Here is a 17,741-nt window from a genome sequence, read left to right as displayed (position 1 = left end):
CAAGCACTTCTGTGTATGGTAGTTCAAACCAACGCGTTTCGTCCGGGCGGACTTCGTCAGGGATATGTCTCTTTATATTTAATATATTTAATATTTTATTTATATTAAAATATATTTAACCAAAGCTTGCTCCACCCCCTCACCCTCCAGCCACACACTACATTATTTTAAAGAAAGCAAGCTTAAATACCAATTAGCAGATTTACTGCATAGCTTTTTTTCCCAAGCTATTTGGAACCGGGCACCGTAATCCCACTGCCCGGCCCACCCCCAAGAGTTACTACTCTGCATACCCATATATTCGCCCCAGTATACACGGCACTAGAGCTATAAACAAGGAAAACAGCTATAAACATACTGCAAAAGGAGCTATAAACATATCCCACTCTAGAAGAGCCACCTGAAGGCCGTATTCGTGTATACTATCTCGCCTGTTCTGCCCCCATCTCCCCCCCCCTCCCTGATCTAGGCCTGTGTTTTCCAGGAGTGTTATGGTGTTTAAGACTACAAATCTGTAACTTGTTTACCTCCTAGAATTTATGTAGAATAATAACATTTTCCCGTACTCTGAATACTCTGAATATTGAGCTGCGAGATGAAATTCAGCGAGTAAACTACCATATTAATGTTTTTTGCGCACAATATTACCGTATAAATGGTAATAGTTTTAACGCGCTTGTTTTTCCAGCGGCCGGAGGAACAATTGAATACGCCCCTAACAATCTAATGGGATGATTGAAGATTCAACTGCACACCTAATAACACTCCTTTCTTTAAACAACACTATATAAGATCATGACAGAGGGATGCCATTGTGCCATTTAATTTCCAGAAAAAAACAATTACCGGTAAATGCTATCTGTGTACTAGAATAGGGTAGGTGCAATTTTCACATGTACATCTCAGCTGCAGCAAAACAAAATTATTTCACTTTATTCTGTAAAGCATTGCATATGTTAGCATGTGCGGATATTTGAAATTGTCTTTCTGACCCTTTGAAAGTATTTTCACAAAATTTCATTGCAATAATTTTTTTAAAAAATGTATATAATTACTTGCATACTGTGAGGCTTTGCGGTTTTGTTTTGCAATTAAATTTTTTTTTTCTTTTAAACTAACATTATTCGCTTTATTATTCAGATTTTTTTGCAAATCCCTGACAAACCACCACTAAATGTAGTTATAGATCCAAATATAAATAAGGATAAAAGATGTATAATAATAACATAGATAGCATATAGCTAAACAACTCTGGCCAGAGTAAAATCACATAATAGATGCAGTGATGAATGAATACATATAGTGCACATGGTGGGATTTGTGTTGAAAAATTGTCAAGCTCATTTGGAAACAGGCTAGTGGAGATTAATTTAGAAAACAAGAGAGTATATCATACTTGCCAACATGGGCAAGATGTTTCCCGGGAGGTCCGGGGTGCAGGTGGGTGTGTGGAAGCGGGGCTCGAAGAATTGCGTCATTAGCCCCATCCCCAAAACGGACATCACTACTCTGGGCCAATAAAAACAGGGCAGGGCCACGATGCCGCATCTGTGACATCACTAAGCCACGCCCCCTCTGTTTAGTTTACACAGCCGGCCAGCATCAGGGAGATGCTCTCGTGAGTCTCCCGGACGTTCCGGGAGAGTAGGCAACTATGGAGTATATACATGGTTGGTGGGGGTGTTAAGATTTATTTAATCACAACATTATAGTCATTTGAATAGTTAGTGAATGTATTATGAGATAAAATTTACTTAGAGTGGCCAGTTGTTCATAAATGCAGGCCAACACTCCAGAGGGCTGAGGTCTAAGGACTCCATGGGACCGCCACCTGTCTCCCTGGCATTTCTGCAGTGGTCTCATAATTTAACCTTAAGCCTTCTATTAAAGTCTGTCACGCTTCAAAGTAAGTAACAGCTATGGAGGCCAGGATGTGATAAAGAATATAGGTGTTTATTGACCTGCAGATAAATAGTACGAACCAAATAATGCTGAAACTGTACAGGACTATCTGAGATGACTGTATACTGGTTGCAAGGGATACTGCAGATGCAAGAGGAATGGTTAGATGAGGAGGGATCCGGAGTAGTGATGTGGGGTCCAAGAGCACAGGAGAACCAGGAGACAAACCAAAGGCAATATAACAACAATGACCAGCACATGAGAGACAGAGAGGCAGGTATAAATAGGGAACACCCAGGTGCAGGAGATAATAAGTGACACAGATTAACCCCTAGCAATAACAAAGGAGAAAAGGCACAATAGCAGCACCTCTGATGAACACAAATATAGAGTTCTATAGTCCTGAAGGCAGGAGCTGCCAATGCAAAGCAGCATGCAATGCAGAGGCTGCAGGCAGATCCTGACAGCTGCAATGTATACTGGCAGACATACATAAAGATATAAATGTACATTTTTGGGGGCTAAAGGTCAAACAATAATTACAAACTGTTACACACCCATAAACAATTTTTTAAACATAAGAAAGGTTGCAATACTGCAAAAATATAGATTATAATATTTTATAAAAGTTTTGGGTTTGTTATGACCGTGCTTTGCACAACATTTGTGTGTTTGACAAAATTGAAAGTAAGTGGCAATTTTGCTAATGTATTCAGAGCACGACATAATTGAAAAAGATTTGCGCTCATTTACCATTGTTTTTACTTCAGTCACAGATCTCCGAATAAGAGCCACAGCATTGACCTGCTCTGTTGTATCCTCCCAAATGCAGTACTTCACTGGGGCTGATAGCTGGTGGGTTATATGGTGTAGAGACAAGTTTTATCAAAACCACCACCTCTTTGTAGGCAAAGAGTGGCTGCTTAGGTATGGTGTTATAGACGTGTTTGTATTTGGTCAATGGTGGAGTAATGCTACATATGTAGTATTTTATAATTAAAATTGAAACCTAAGATTAGATCTATGTATCTATCTAGGAGAAAGCGATAATATTTAATAAAATATTAAGGTGTCATATTTCTTCAAACAGAATGCTGCAGTCGCCACTGCCAGCAGGAGGTCAGGCAAGAGCCAGAAGAGGAGGCCAGGGAAGTCCTAGAGTCTCTGGAGGATATCCTGGAGAAGAGCTGGATTAAAGCTCAGGGGGTCCCTGGGCACTAAAGACAGGGGGGCCCCTATAATGTAATATGGTTATCATTTTAGAAAAATAGGCAATACTGTGTGCACTACTGTTAGGTGCTCTGTCTTCATGTGCAATACAGTGTGAAGCAGGACATACCTCCCAACTGTCCTTGCAGTCAGACCAAATACTGACTAAGCGAGACAGTCAGCCACCAGATTCAGGACAGTTGGCAGACTGTACTGTTCTTGTCACTTCAAGTACCTAGCTCGGTTGCTGCTTGTCTGGATCCTGGAATAATGGAGGCCTATTTGGAATAAAACTGAAGAGATGTAATTTAGAAAACTCAAAACCAGACCCAGGGGTAAATGTATGAAAGTCCGGTTTTTTCATCTTGCGGGAAATCGGTGACATTGCAGCTAAAATTTAAAGCGGCGATGGCTTGTAAAGACAAGTTGCCTTTACTGTGGGCTCCAGTGTCTCTACCCGCTTCACCTGGCTCCTCTACACCGTTCTGCTGTTCACCCACTCACGGGGCCTCGACCTGCAGGTTTGGTGCTGCTAAGACCATACCTCCTTGCAGGGGTTCCTGGTGAAAACCCCCTGCCTGTTAGACTCTGCACCTGTGGGTGGGCCAAGTCATGTTCAGCATGACCTAGGGATCTATTTCCAATAAGCCAACCGTGACAATAACACATAATAATTGGAGACGAAAAGATTCCTCTATTAGCCTAGCCAAGTGCGAGATGAAATGGATTCACTGTTTAAACACTCTATCCCCTAAAGGGTTACATTTAGATTTAAAATTAAAATGGTTCTTAACTAATGATTAAAGGTTTTGTTTTATCTTATTTATGTAACTAAATTACCATAATGGTATTATTTATATGTGTTTATCTATATGTGCTTAATTCATAGAAAGAGTTAGTGTCTGTTAAAGACACTTAGGTTTTAATTAGAGATGGGCGGGCTCGGTTCCCCGAGATCCGAATTCATACGAATTTCGCCTATCTGAGTACTCTCCCGCCCATTCGGAATCGAAATCGAGGCAAAACGTCATCGTGACGTATTCGTATTTCTGAGCTCGGTTTTTGCGAGATTTGAAAAGCATAAATACCAGCCTCCACAGAAATCCATCGCCATTTGACAGAGGGAGAGAGCAGGGTTAGGTCACAGGCTATATTAGCGCAGGGACAGAGCAATTATTGTACACATAACTGTTTCTATTCTATTCTATACAATTCTAATATTAATACCAATTGCATTTGCAATTGTTAGAACAGTAATAGAGGAGGCTTTTTTTTCTTTTTTTGGCACTCCAAGTGCTTTTGGGGTGTCCAATATTCCCCAGTGTTTTACACTAATTTTTCTGGCTGTCAAAAAAAAGTCATGTAAAATGGACTCGTACCTGGTAAAAAGTTTCAATGTGCATATAATACATAAAGCTCTTCCCGGGTCAGGCTAAATGGATCAACATGCAGCAACCGAACACAGGAAAACAGTCCAATAATAACATGTAATAATATATCTAAATATTTAGACATTATCAAAAAAATATTTATAAGTTATTTTTGTTTTAGTTATTTTATTTATTGTGTGATAAAAAACCTTTGTGTGTGTTTTTTTTTTTCTAAGCAAATGTGTAACAATGAGACATATTTGCTAGTAAAGTATGTTATAAGGGGTTATTGTTATTATGGAAAAGTGCAAGTTGATGACAGAATGCAGTGAATGGGTTAATATGATTTAATTCTCATGAAACATGAGTGTTCAAGAGTAATAATGTCAATGAGGGTAATTATGGATATGTACACATGTGCATTCAGATGTAAATTAGGAGTAAAGATAGATGTAGTGCAAAAAGTAAAAAAAAAGCAATTGCTCCAGGAAGAGCAAATAAAAACGCAATTTGTGTTCGATTTCACCTTCGATTTTACGTCACGTAAGGAAATTACTACTGTATTCACATCCAAACGTATTACTTAGGTTCTCTTGTATTTGAATACAGGCGTGCATGTTACGTGCATGGTTTAAAAAGGCAAGTTGTGTTCAGGTTGCATTCATAGAGGAATCAGGCCCTCAATGTTTTTTGTTTTTTTTTCAAACAAATTTTTATTGACGGTCAAAAATATAATACAACAGGAGTAGAGTACATTTGTGTATAAAGTAATGTGCACAATAAAAAGAGCTCCGTGCATTCATCCTCCATTACTCAGACTCTATTTGAGCATGAGTGAGGTAAGACCGGGAATTTTCACAGAGTTAAGAAAATATCATAGTGTAAGAAAGGAAGAGAAGGCAAATAGGAGATCTGTAAAAGGAGAAGAGAAGAGTGAAAAAATAAAGGGAAAAAAGAAGAAGAAGAAGAAGAAGGGTGGCATAGCAGAAACCACCCAGGGTGCAGGGAGGTGGGTGGAAGGGCAGGGGAAAAGAAAAGGAGTGGGAGGGCTAGGTGAAGGGGGAGCGGTACTGGAAGCAGGGAATCCATTGCTCCCAGACCTTGTTAAAGGTTTTAGAGGAGTTACGTATGATGCTGGTCATACAATCCATTCAATTGCCCTGCCAAATCCTGGTGATAACAGAAGAAATAGTGGGTTAAGCAGCATACTTCAAGTCAGTGGCAATTTGGAACGTAGTAGCAGAAATAATGTGGTGAGCTAATATATTTTGATATTTTGTGGCCATGGGGAATCCAAGAGGAAGGAGAAAGAATTTAGGTTTGAGGGGGATGGCAATTTGAATAACAGATTCCATTAGGGACTTGACCTCACACCAGAAAGGGATTCATTTCGGACAATCCCACCATATGTGTAAAAACAAGCCTGCGCCAGAGCATAAACACCAGCATGTGTCGGTGGAGTCAGGTAACATCTTATGAAGACATGTAGGGACATAGTACCATAGATGCAGAACTTTATAGACATTTTCTTTTATCCGCAAACAAATTGAGCTAGAAGGGGCATTGTCTTGAATTTCAGCCCAGTATTCATTTTCAAGGAGGTCACCCAGTTTGTGCACCCATGTCGCTTCGTGGGGATCACGGGGAGGGACAGAAGGGGAGGTCAGCTTAGAGTAGATCGTGGAGATAAGACCAGCAATTGATGCTCTGCGCAGTCACAGTGTTTCAATGGTACTGTGTGGACGACAGGTGAGGCAGGATTTGACAGTAGAGTAGAAGTTACGAATTTGTGGGTACTGAAAAAGCTTTTGTGTGTGTAGTCCAGTTTTTTCTTGAATTTTAGCAAATTGGGGGGAAAAGGAGCTGCGGGTGATATCGTTTAAATACCGAACACGGGAAGAAAGAGGAGGGGAATTCTGGGGAATTGAAAAGAGAGACTTCTGGGGATGGGTGCAGGGAGAAACTGTGAAGTCCCAGATAGCCAATGAGAAGGAGACCGTGGGATGGTTCAGGACTTTTTTAGGGTGACGCGCCCTTGGGAGCCAGGTAAGGAAACAGGGATGAGTAGGCCCAGACCTTCAGCCTCGAGAGTAACCTAAACTCTAGCAGATGTAGGGCCGTTCCATAGAATACACTGAGCGATTTGAGCTGAAAGGTAATATCGTTTAAAATTTAGAATACCTAGCCCGTCGCACTGGGAGGACCTCTGGAGAACCCAGAGTCTTATGCGAGGACGCTTACCCACCCAAATAAATTTGGATGTTTAATATTGCAGAAATTATAAGACATAGGGGGTTATTTGAATAGGGAGGGTTTGAAAAAGTCTAGGAAGTATATTCATTTTGATTGCAGTGATGCGACCTATCCATGAAATAAACTGGTGGGACCAAATAGACAAATCTAATTTTATTTGGGATAGGGTATGGGGAAAGTTGGCTGAGAAAGTTTTGGTCAGGTAAATGCATAAGTATTTTATTTTTTGGAGGTGGCAGGTGAACGGAAATGTGCGATCTAATATTAGCTTATCAGGTTGTGGAATATAAAAGTCTAGGGTCTCCGTTTTGGCAGGATTGATTTTGTAGCCTGAAAAGTGCCCATATGTGTCTAGTTCGAAGAGAAGAGAAGGAAGAGAGATGACTGGATGGGATATGCTAATGATGCAGGTTTCTAAATTAGTTATGTAATCTTATTTTTATTCTAAAACATGTAAAGATAAATATAAATAACTTGTAATATTGCATGTCTATAATGCTATTTTGTTACTTAAAAGTCAAAATACATCGTCCTCCATGTCTTTAGTTCATAACCAAATGTAAAATGAAAAACTGCTAATATTTGCAATGCTAGTTTATTTATTTGTCTATTTTATTAAAACATGTTGGTAAAGATTGTCCCACATTTTTATCACCTGATATTGATAAGTTGCATTATTTACTTATTGTTAGCAATTTCAAATCATTCAGAGTATTTAAATATCCTACAAATTTGAACTAGTAATAATAAGTACAGTCTGTGACTGGGGTGCAAATACTATGAACCTATAATCAGCAGTGCCAGAATTAGATGCCAGAAATTATTGTAAATTAAAAGGAGATACAGTATGGTATGTTTTGTGAAGTCATATGCCGTGCTTTTTTGGGCTCCTCCCTCAGATGACTGAGTCAGATGCTGAACAGGCTGGGCTGTTTGCCACTTACTGCCTCCCTCTTAGTAATGTTAAAACAGGCCAGCCTGTGTAGGCTGGTGCTCTTCTGCCACTACCAGGGTACATCTACACGTTCTGTCCCCGTTTTAGTGGCAAACAGTAGAGGCTAAGTAGCGCTGTGGCCGTTTAGCTATTGTAAGGAGGGAGATGTGCTTTTTTGTATGTATTTTTTTTTTTAAAAAAAAGGTTTTGCTGGCAAGATGTCAGCTATATGGTCTGTTAAGCTGGGCACTCAAAACCAGTAAGTAAAACCATATATTTCACATCTGGATTTACATGCAGTTTACAGATTTGCAAACTCAGAAGAGGTTTAAGATTTCATCCTCCAAAACTTAGGTTGATAAATCACGCCATTTGGACCTGAAAATCATATCTGAAGAGCAGCCCTTTCCAAACTGCAAACAAAATCCTTCTTAGTAAATCCCAGCCCAGTGCTTTCAGAGCAATTAGGTCTAAGTCTGCCAAACTAACTGAAAAAAAGTACCACAGGTGTGACTTCCGATCATAGAGGATCTTGCACTTCAACTTAGGCCTTGATCATAAACACAGATATACTAGTTAGTATTATTATTATCATTCATTTGTAAGGTCAAAGTTCTCCACAGCAACGGAGAGTGGGGAAAACAGGACATTCAGAAAACATTGATCTACAAAGTAGACAACATAAATGCAGACATGAAAACAAAGTGTAGGGAGGGCCCTGCCCATGAGAAAACTTACTTTATAATTAGAAGAGGGCATAGCTGAAATGTGTAGATTAGGACAGTTGTGAGGGTAATTTAGTTTGGGTAGATGGATAGATGGATTTTCAGTGAGCGTTTAAATATTTTACGGCTTGGGTAGAGTCTGATTGGAGGTGGTAGGCAATTCCATAATTAGGTAGTGCTACGTAAGTCTTGTAGGTGAAAGGTGGTTACCAGAGACGAGGCATAGCAGTGCGCAGGTCAGGATTATATCTAAGAAGGCGAGCGTGAGAATATTTTGAGATGAGATTTGGTAGGGTAGAAATTTTGAGGGCTTTTTATGAAGGGTGAGTAAGAGAAAAACATGGTGGCTCAGTGATTAGCATTGTTGCATCACAGGGCTGGGGTCATGAGTGTGATTTCAGACCTGACCTGTTTGCAAGGGTTCTTCCTGGTGTTTCAGTTTTCTATAACACTCCAAAGACATACTGGTAGGTCAACTGGCTGCTGATTAACATGGACCATAATGTGTGTGTGCTTGTGTGTTAGGGAATTAAGCCTATAAGGTCCAAAGGGACTCACATATGAAGGGAATGATATGAATGACAAATATTCTCTGCATAGTGCTGCGTATTATGGTGGTACTGTTTAAATAAACAATAATAATAATAATATAAAGAGACTAGTATAGAGTTAGCTTTCAGCAGTTAAAGAATGTGTCTTTTACATCCTACAAAATAGTTTTATAAAATGTTTATTCCATACACAGAAGTGTTTTGGTTACCACCTCATATCATCATGGATACTTTGCAGAATGTGCAGACTGACCTATCCATACATCAGCATCCATAGAGCCATAACACGGTTAATTACATTTTTGGCTGCGTTACATTTCTGTAGTTTGCATTGCTCCAGAATACAGTATCATTATCATCATCATTTATTTATTTATATAGCGCAACAAACTCACATTAGCTTTGGTTGGCATTAGGCATGTCCCAGACTGCTTTCAGTTGTGCACTACAGGGTACTACAGGCTTCAGCCACTTTATTTATCTGCCATTGGATGAGAAATCTCTTGTGCCGATAAAATACAGGGTTTTAATATTGCTCCTTTTGCTCATTTTATTGGGGCCATGGATGAAACTCATTTAGCACTGGTACCATCAAGAAATAATTAATAAATGTTTCAGATTCAGAAACATTTTCATTCCATCAATGTCCAGGCTATATGTGAGGTATCTCTCCTCATCCATAGCATTATCGCCAAATTTCCAAGAAATGTCCATGACTTCTTTGCTATGAGGCAATCAGTAATATGCCAGAAATAGAGGCAATTTGAGTGGCTATTAGGCTATAATATTTATTTTTATAAAGTGAATGAACATGACTTTTGTAATGTAAATATTAATGACTTTACAGCACTATAGTTGCAACAATACTCCATATATTTTAAGCTCATTTTCACAATGTAGATAACCTTTTAATGTTTTTTTCAAATATATTATACAGAATTTTCTCTATCTCTAAATCTACATATTTCTAAGACTAGGAAAATGCAAACCTATCTATCTAATTGTAAGTTACTAAAAAAAACTTTACAAAGTGTGTTTCTTCTACAGCATTTACTCTTTGCTAGTTCATAACTGCTATATTAAATCCAGCCACAGTTACATGCCTTCATCAGGTCATTCACCGAACAAACAGTTGGGTTTCTCAAAACCCATTTTCATTGCCTCATCCGGTCTGGAGGAGCCCCCATGTGTGCGCTAAATGTTGTCTGTGACATTATTGGTCTGTGTGCCATTTTTCAGAACATTGCAATTAGCAGTAGAGTGCCTTTTGTGGAGGAGGTTGGGCTTGCTGGCTTTGTGTAATGTGATGTGGAACTTGAACCTTCCCCCTTGAAATAACATTTTCCGAGATTATGTCATTCAACAGTACTTCAGTTGTTAGTGCAAGCTAAAAATACATATACTGTAACACAAATAATGCATATTGTACCATTTTCTCTTGGGGACAAAAATATCTAATAATTGTCAATCTAAACAATAATAATTTGTCTTATAATTTTACACCACAATTATGTATACAGAGGCCAATAATACATGCTGCATGAAAATGTAGCTGAGATTATCATCAGTTATTTATGTCACACGCCGGCCCCGTGGACGGGTACCGACTTTGTTACCTTCCACCTCTAAGCGGTGATCAGGGTGTACTAACTTCATTATCGGATCAACATCCACCATCTAGTCTATTGATCTGCGCATGTACTACCAATTACTCTCACTTATGACCTCCTACCTGTTCCCATTGGTTCTGACATTTGGAGCACTATTTAAACCTCCAATTCCCTTCTGTCTGATGCCTGTTCTTCAAGTTACTCACTCTCAGTAAGGATCTGGCTTCCTTCGGTCTGACTCACCTGTTGTTATCTTGTATGAACATCATGGATCAGCTGAACTCCTCTCTGCCGCTGCCGCTAATAGAACTGCTTGCTGCACCTGTACTCACCTGCTGCTGCTCTGAATCACCATCTACGGATCAGCTAAGTTCTACTCCATTACTGCCTCTGTTTGAACTGCCGCTGTGTCAGTAATTCGCCTGCAGTTGCTTTGAGTTACCATCTACGGATCAGCTAAAGTTCCACTCCATTACTGCTAGTATTGAACTGCCGTTGTGCCAGTAATTCATCTGCTGTTGCTCTGAGTTACCACTTGCGGATCAGCTAGTTCTGCTTCATCATCACTTCTATTGGAACTGTTGCTGTACCAGTAATTCACCTGCTGTTGCTCTGAGTTACCAACTACGGATCAGCTAGTTCTACTCCGCTATTGCTCTCATTCAACTGCCGCTGTATCAGTATCCATCTGCAGTTGTCCTGACGTACCATCTACATATCAACTATTCTATTTCAGCATTGCTTCCATTTGTAGTATTGCTGAACCAAGGACTCTCCTGCTGTTACTTCCAGCTACTGCTTAAAGTGTTGCCACTCCATTGCCACTTCTGCTACACCATCATTACTCTGCATTCCTATGAGACTGATCTTATCGTCATTACCTTTAGTGTCTCTCTCTGACTGGCCGTCACCTCTCCGCTGTATCAAGCTCCTCTATTTACACTGCCAACACTCATTCAGGGAACCGCGACCTGCGGGATAGGAGCAGCGAAGTCTATACCCTCTTGCGGGGGTCACGTTATAAAACTGAGTGGTAATGATAGGGGCGAAGGGGAGGAATGGATAGAAGAACAGAACAGGGCAACATTTCAAAATCTATTCTAACAATAGATTATTATAAATTTATAATTCTAATTATGTAATTGTAGGTTCTGAAATGGCTGTAAAACATCTAATAATAATGAGGTATCAGGAATGATTATGTCTTATACGACCAAAAGCAGCTTCCAGGATGTTCACTTGGATATTTGTAAGTGTAAGGTCAGGGGGATGTTGGCACCTTTGGTAAATGATGGCCAGGACGACTTTCTCTAATGTACCAAGGAGCCCATATGGCATGAAATGTAGCTTGTTTATCATGAAGGTAGTATGAGATGCTTTCAATGCATGCTATGTGTCAGATGTATTTTTTGAGGAGAGAGAGAGAAACAGAGGTCCCTGTTGCTTTCAATTTTTGACTATATAAGCTCTTGTGAGAATATGGGATAGCAATTTTTTTGTTTGGTTGCACACGTTGTGAATGAAAGAGCAAAAATGTACAAGGGACTTTTGGGTACTAGTTGTTCTGATTAAATTAATAATAGAATGTACTTTGAAACAGAATGGTATGATAATTGGGCAATTCCACCAAATGTGGAAAAGAGTGCAGACTCAGATTTCAACATTCACCATATAACATCCAAATCTATTGGCCATCCTTCCTAAGAGCAACATATACATGCTTTAATTTTAATCTATTCCTTATGTAGGATTAATTGACAAATACCAGCAGAATGTGCTTAATAATTTTTTATATGTTTTTTTTATTCACCTCAGGGACAAGTTTAGATATAGCCCTCTGTACTTGGTTCTGTATGGCTCGTGCACTGGAGCTGCAAGTGCAGAGGCAGGTTTTAAGCTCTCTTTTGCCTCAGGCTCACTGGCGCAAGATGTGCGGCCAGGTCTGCTTGATGACGGCCACCAGTACTTTGACAACCCCTTCTATTGCGATTACAATTCTCTCCTGCTGGCCCTTAATATCCTGGAGGTTTGTAGCGATGGTTGCAAGCAGCTCTTTGCTTTCTTGGGAATCTTGTTGTTTTGCTTCCAGGAAGAGAACAAATGGTGAAAGTTCAGGACCAGCAGGGAAGAGGAGGTTTGCGTCCTTGGCAGCTCCTCCTCTTGCTACTTCTCCTTTTCATTGCTCCACATATAGGAAACAAAGATAAACAAATTGTTAAGAAAGAAGGATCTCTCTTGTTGTTCTGATCTATCATCTGTGCAATTACTGCTACTACTATCTGTAGAATCATTTATGTTATTAATTCAGCTGGTTGCTAGGTAAATAGTTACAAGCTTCAATTAGCTGTCAGTCTGGCAGACTCAGTTGTGTAGTCACCTACTACACTCATGTAGCTAATCATCCTGCTGTTGGGGCAGCTTGGTGGCTAAGTCGTTAGCACTTCTGCCTTACAGCACTGGGGTCATGAGTTCAATTCCCAACCATGGCCTTATCTGTGAGGAGTTTGTATGTTCTCCCTGTGTTTGTGTGGGTTTCCTCCGGGTGCTCCGGTTTCCTCCCACACTGCAAAAACATACTGGTAGGTTATGTGGCTGCTAACAAATTGACGTGTGTGTGTGTGTGTGTGTGTGTGTGTTAGGGAATTTTGACTGTAAGCCCCAATGGGGCAGGGACTGATGTGAGTGAGTTCTCTGTACAGCGCTGCGGAATTAGTGGCGCTATATAAATAAATGGTGATAATGAGGATGTTTCTGATTGGTGCTGATGACTATATAAACCCCTTCCTGGCAGCATACAAATGCTGGTGATAGTTCCTGATTCACCTAGTGTGCCTTGTATCCTGACCTGTTCTGCTATCAGTGTTTGCACTGGATGATTTAAAGGATTTTGCTGTCTTCTTTGCCAAACGGATCTGCATATATATCTCCTGATCGTGGCCTGTCTGTTATTTGCATTAACCCTTGCCTGTCAGATTGCTAGTTCACAACACTACACCATCTGGTTGCTCACTACCTGCTACCATGTGCTGTCCACTTCACCAGGCAAATGCCAGTCTGATATTCAGTACCCTCCTACTATGTGCTGTTCACTCCACCGGGCAATTGTAAATGAACAACTGCTGCTACCTGAACTTAAGTTCTGGGGGAACTGAGTACTATGAAATGTATCCAGTTCCTCGGAAAGGGGGTGCTAAATATGAACATCTCAAGAAGAGGATCTAGTAGTTGAGGATTACATACACCTTGCCCTTAACACCTATATAAAATTTTGTTGCCATAATTATTTGGATTTATCTTGTTCATCTATGGAAAGAAAAAGAAAGGTAGTTAAACTACATCTTTGCAGTGTAAAAGTAATTATTAAGCATTTCAATAACATTGAAACTTTTGTATGCTAACATAATATTGTTTGCTGTATATTTTAAGAACATGGACTAATTCTTGATATCATTTCTCGCAAATAATTATGCCCAACTCTCTCTCGCTATACAATGATCAGCCACAACATTAAAACCACATGCCTAATATTGTGCCGACATGCAGTTCTGACCCATTGAGACATGGACTCCACACAACCTCTGAAGTTGTCCTGTGGTATCTGGCACCAAGACATTAGCAGCAGTTCCTTAAATCCTGTAAGTTGTGAGGTAGGGCCTCCATGGCTTGAACTTGTTTTTCCAGCACATCCCACAGATGCTTGATTGGATTGAGATCTGGGGAACTTGGAGGCCACGTCAACACCTTGAACTATTTGTAATTTTCCCCAATCCATTCCTAAACAATTTTTTGCACTGTGGCAGGGTGCATTATTCTGCTGAAAGTGGCCACTGCCCTCCGAGAATACCATTGCCATGAAGAGGTGTACTTGGTCTGCAACAATGATTAGGTGGGTGGGTGTCAAAATAACATCCACATGGCTGCCAGGACGCAGCCTTCCACATGATGTAAAAGAAAATGTGATTAATCAGACCAAGCAACCTTCTTTCATTGCTACATGTTCCAGTTCTGGTACTTACATGCCCACTGTAAGTGCTTTTGGCGAAGCACTTAACTGCATTAACTTTCTTAGCAATTTGTGCTACAGTAGCTCTTCTGTGGGATTGGTCCAGATGGGCTAGGTTTAGACCCCCATGCACATCAATGAGCCTTGGGCGCCCATGACCCTGTCACTTGTTCACCTGTTGTCCTTTTGTGGACCACTTTGGTAGGTACTAAACACTGCATACCAGGAACCCCCCACGAGAACTGCCGTTTTGGCCCTTGCCAAAGTCGCTCAGATCCTTAAGATGGCCTACTTTTCCTGCTTCCAACAGATCAACGTCAAGAACTGACTATTCATTTGCTGCCTAATATATCCTAACCCTTGACAGGTGCCCTTGTAACAAGATAATCATTGTTATTCACTTCACTTGTTAGTTGTTTTAATGGTGTGGTTTATCGGTGTATATATTCATATATATATAGAATGTAAGCTATACATAGAATGAATATAGAATGAAAGGGCCATTCCTTTGCAATTTTTCATGTCTGCATCTATTTATCTACTTTCTTGTATGTCCATGTTTTATGCATGTCCTGTTTTCCTTACTGTGCGGTACTGCTGAGCACTGTGGTGTGTTACAAATCAACAATTTATGAGTTGTTTTCAAGAGGTGATACATCCAAAGAGGTGCTGGGATCACCTCCAGTCCCCCTGTCTTTTGGACACCTCTTGAAATCATGCCTCCTGTCAACAGAAGAAAAAAAAATTAGATATTGGTTAATGTATTGTCTTGTAAAGTTGTATTGATTTTTATGTGTGCCAACATTTTTTTTAACCATAATTAGAGAGAGAGAATAAAAAATTATTTTACAAAAGTACACCCAAACTATTCGATTTTAAAATAATATTACTTATTTTATGGTGAATGCAATGTATTTAAAAGCTTAGTTAAACATTTTCAAAACAGATGACAGATAAAAAACTACTGAAAGGAACTATGGGGATTGTTGCAGGGATTTATTTTTAGGACAATACAGAGATAATTTCTCCTAACACATATGAGGTAATCATAGCTGCATGTGATTATGGCTGTAGACATTGCATTGCTGTGTAATAGTCCTAAAATGTATCATCTAACGCAATATATATATGATCCAACCATTTTATAGCTGAAAATCTATATATTTGCAGACATCTTAAACATATTAAATATTAATTGTACTAAATTTTAAAGTCAGTTACACACCTTTTCTTGATCTTGGTGGTGGTACGGTAGGTTAGGACCACCGTGTTCACTTGCTATGCGAGGAGCTACTCCTCCTATATGAGGTGCATCATCATTTACCAACAGCTCCTAAGTCTGGCACAGCGGGGATTACACTAAGCGGCGAGTAGAGAGACTAAAACAACTTCAAACTGCTGTGTTCTACTGCAGCTGATCTCCATTCAATTGACAGTACAAGGTTTTTTTTGATCTATGACTCCATAAGAAGCTTGCTTGTAGTTCCAATAAGGAGCAGGAGGATGAGTCATCTCTAGGAAGCTATTTGCTAGCAGATTCATCAAGGAGCTTTCCATCTATCTGGAGAATATTTAATGGAGAGTGAGGTGAACTGGCTATTCACTCACTCAGTTTATTTTCGACTTATCGCATTTAGATTGTTCCATCAAGGATCCCATGAATGCTGTACTCATAGAAGCATAAGATATTTGATCTTCAGTTTTTATAACTTCTGTATGTTGGGTTACTTTCATCAACATCAGGTTGATTTGTTATGCATGATATGCTCTAGGACAACACAGATTCAGCAATATATGTACTTTCATATTGTGATTGGCACACATATTGTATTCCTCCACATTATGCAGATTTGACCATCACATTTACACCCATTTACATCATACTTGCCACCTCTCCCGGAATGTCCGGGAGACTCCCGCATTTTGCTTGAGTCTCCCGGACTCCCGGGCGAGTGCGGCAAAACCCCGGATCTGACCACTTCCTAGTGAAGTGGGCAGAATTAGGTCACAAACGCTGCGATTCCTGGTGAATCGCTGTGTTTGCCCCCCCCCCCCCGCTGTCAAATGACGCGTCATGACGTCACGAGGGCGGGTCCAAAATGATGCAGATTTTGGAGGCCCGCCCCCCATGATGCCCACCTCCTCCGCAGGCTCCCGGATACCAACATTGTAAAGTTGGTAAGTATGATTTACATTGAGGTTGTGTTTATACATATTGTGAAAGGTTTTAATAATAACATTTTTCATTTGTATTTTAAGCTAGGTGCCCATTTTTATGTTCTTTCTGCCATATTCATCAGATCTCTATAGATATGTTTTGAATCACAGAAGCACCTAGAAATATATATATATTTAGACACACACACCTGATTGTGCATACTTGCCAACTCTCCCGGAATGTCCAGGAGACTCCCGCATTTTGCGAGAGTCCCACGGACTCCTGGGAGAGTGTGGCAATCTCCCGCATCTGGCAGAATTCTGCCCACTTCCTAGTGAAGTGGGCAGAATTAGGTCCAAAACGCTGCGATTCACCGGGAATCGCGGCGAATTTTGGAGCCCCGCCTTCATCACGCCCATCTCCCCTGAAAGGTTCCTGGAAGCCAACTTTCAAAAGTTGGTAACTATGTGATTGTGTCTTGAGATAGATTCTGAGAATTGTGTTGAATAATGAAGGAATAAATCATGGAACTCAGATTTGTTAATTCTACTCAGGTTGAGTTTCTAAATAAAGTTTTGCCATAAAATCAGATTCAGATGAATTAACCTCTATTTTACAGTGTGTCTGTCAGGATCACATATAGGATGGAGCCACTAACTGGTATTGATGCCACTGAACAAGGAGGCGTGGAGTAATGCACCCCTGGTTTTCACTGGGGACCCTCAAAAGGAGGTTTGGACTAGGCTGCAAGAGGAGCACAGATTGCGGTTCTCCAGGACAGTTACCAGTGTAGTGGTGGTGAGAATAGTCTAATAATCCAGGTCAGGCCGATCAGGAAGCACAGTAGCGATGGAGATTCAAAGAGAGAGATCAAAGTGGCCGACATCAAAATCAGGACACCAAAGCATAAATCACAATCCAGAAGAAGGTTCAAATAGCAAGCCGGGTCAGTAACTAGAATTACAGTCAAGTCCATAAATATTGGGACATCGCACAATTCTCATACTTTGGGCTCTATACACCACC

The 17,741-nt window shown here is 40.2% G+C and overlaps 1 protein-coding gene across 3 annotated transcripts in view; it reads right to left on the bottom strand.

The window, feature by feature from the left end:
- Positions 1 to 12,336: 12,336 nt before the first annotated feature.
- The window catches only part of EPB41L4B (erythrocyte membrane protein band 4.1 like 4B), a 359,971-nt gene continuing 354,566 nt past the window's right edge, over positions 12,337 to 17,741 (bottom strand). For all 3 annotated transcript variants that reach the window (XM_075212804.1, XM_075212805.1, XM_075212808.1), the window contains one exon: positions 12,337 to 15,280. In XM_075212804.1, the coding sequence (XP_075068905.1) occupies positions 15,187 to 15,280 (94 nt within the window). In that variant the 3' untranslated portion in view covers positions 12,337 to 15,186. The remainder of the gene's footprint in view (positions 15,281 to 17,741) is intronic.

This window comes from Mixophyes fleayi, chromosome 5 (genome assembly GCF_038048845.1).
Source record: "Mixophyes fleayi isolate aMixFle1 chromosome 5, aMixFle1.hap1, whole genome shotgun sequence".
Taxonomy (NCBI): domain Eukaryota; kingdom Metazoa; phylum Chordata; class Amphibia; order Anura; family Limnodynastidae; genus Mixophyes; species Mixophyes fleayi.
Note: the sequence above shows the minus strand (reverse complement) of the source record. Positions and strands in the feature narration are given on the sequence as shown.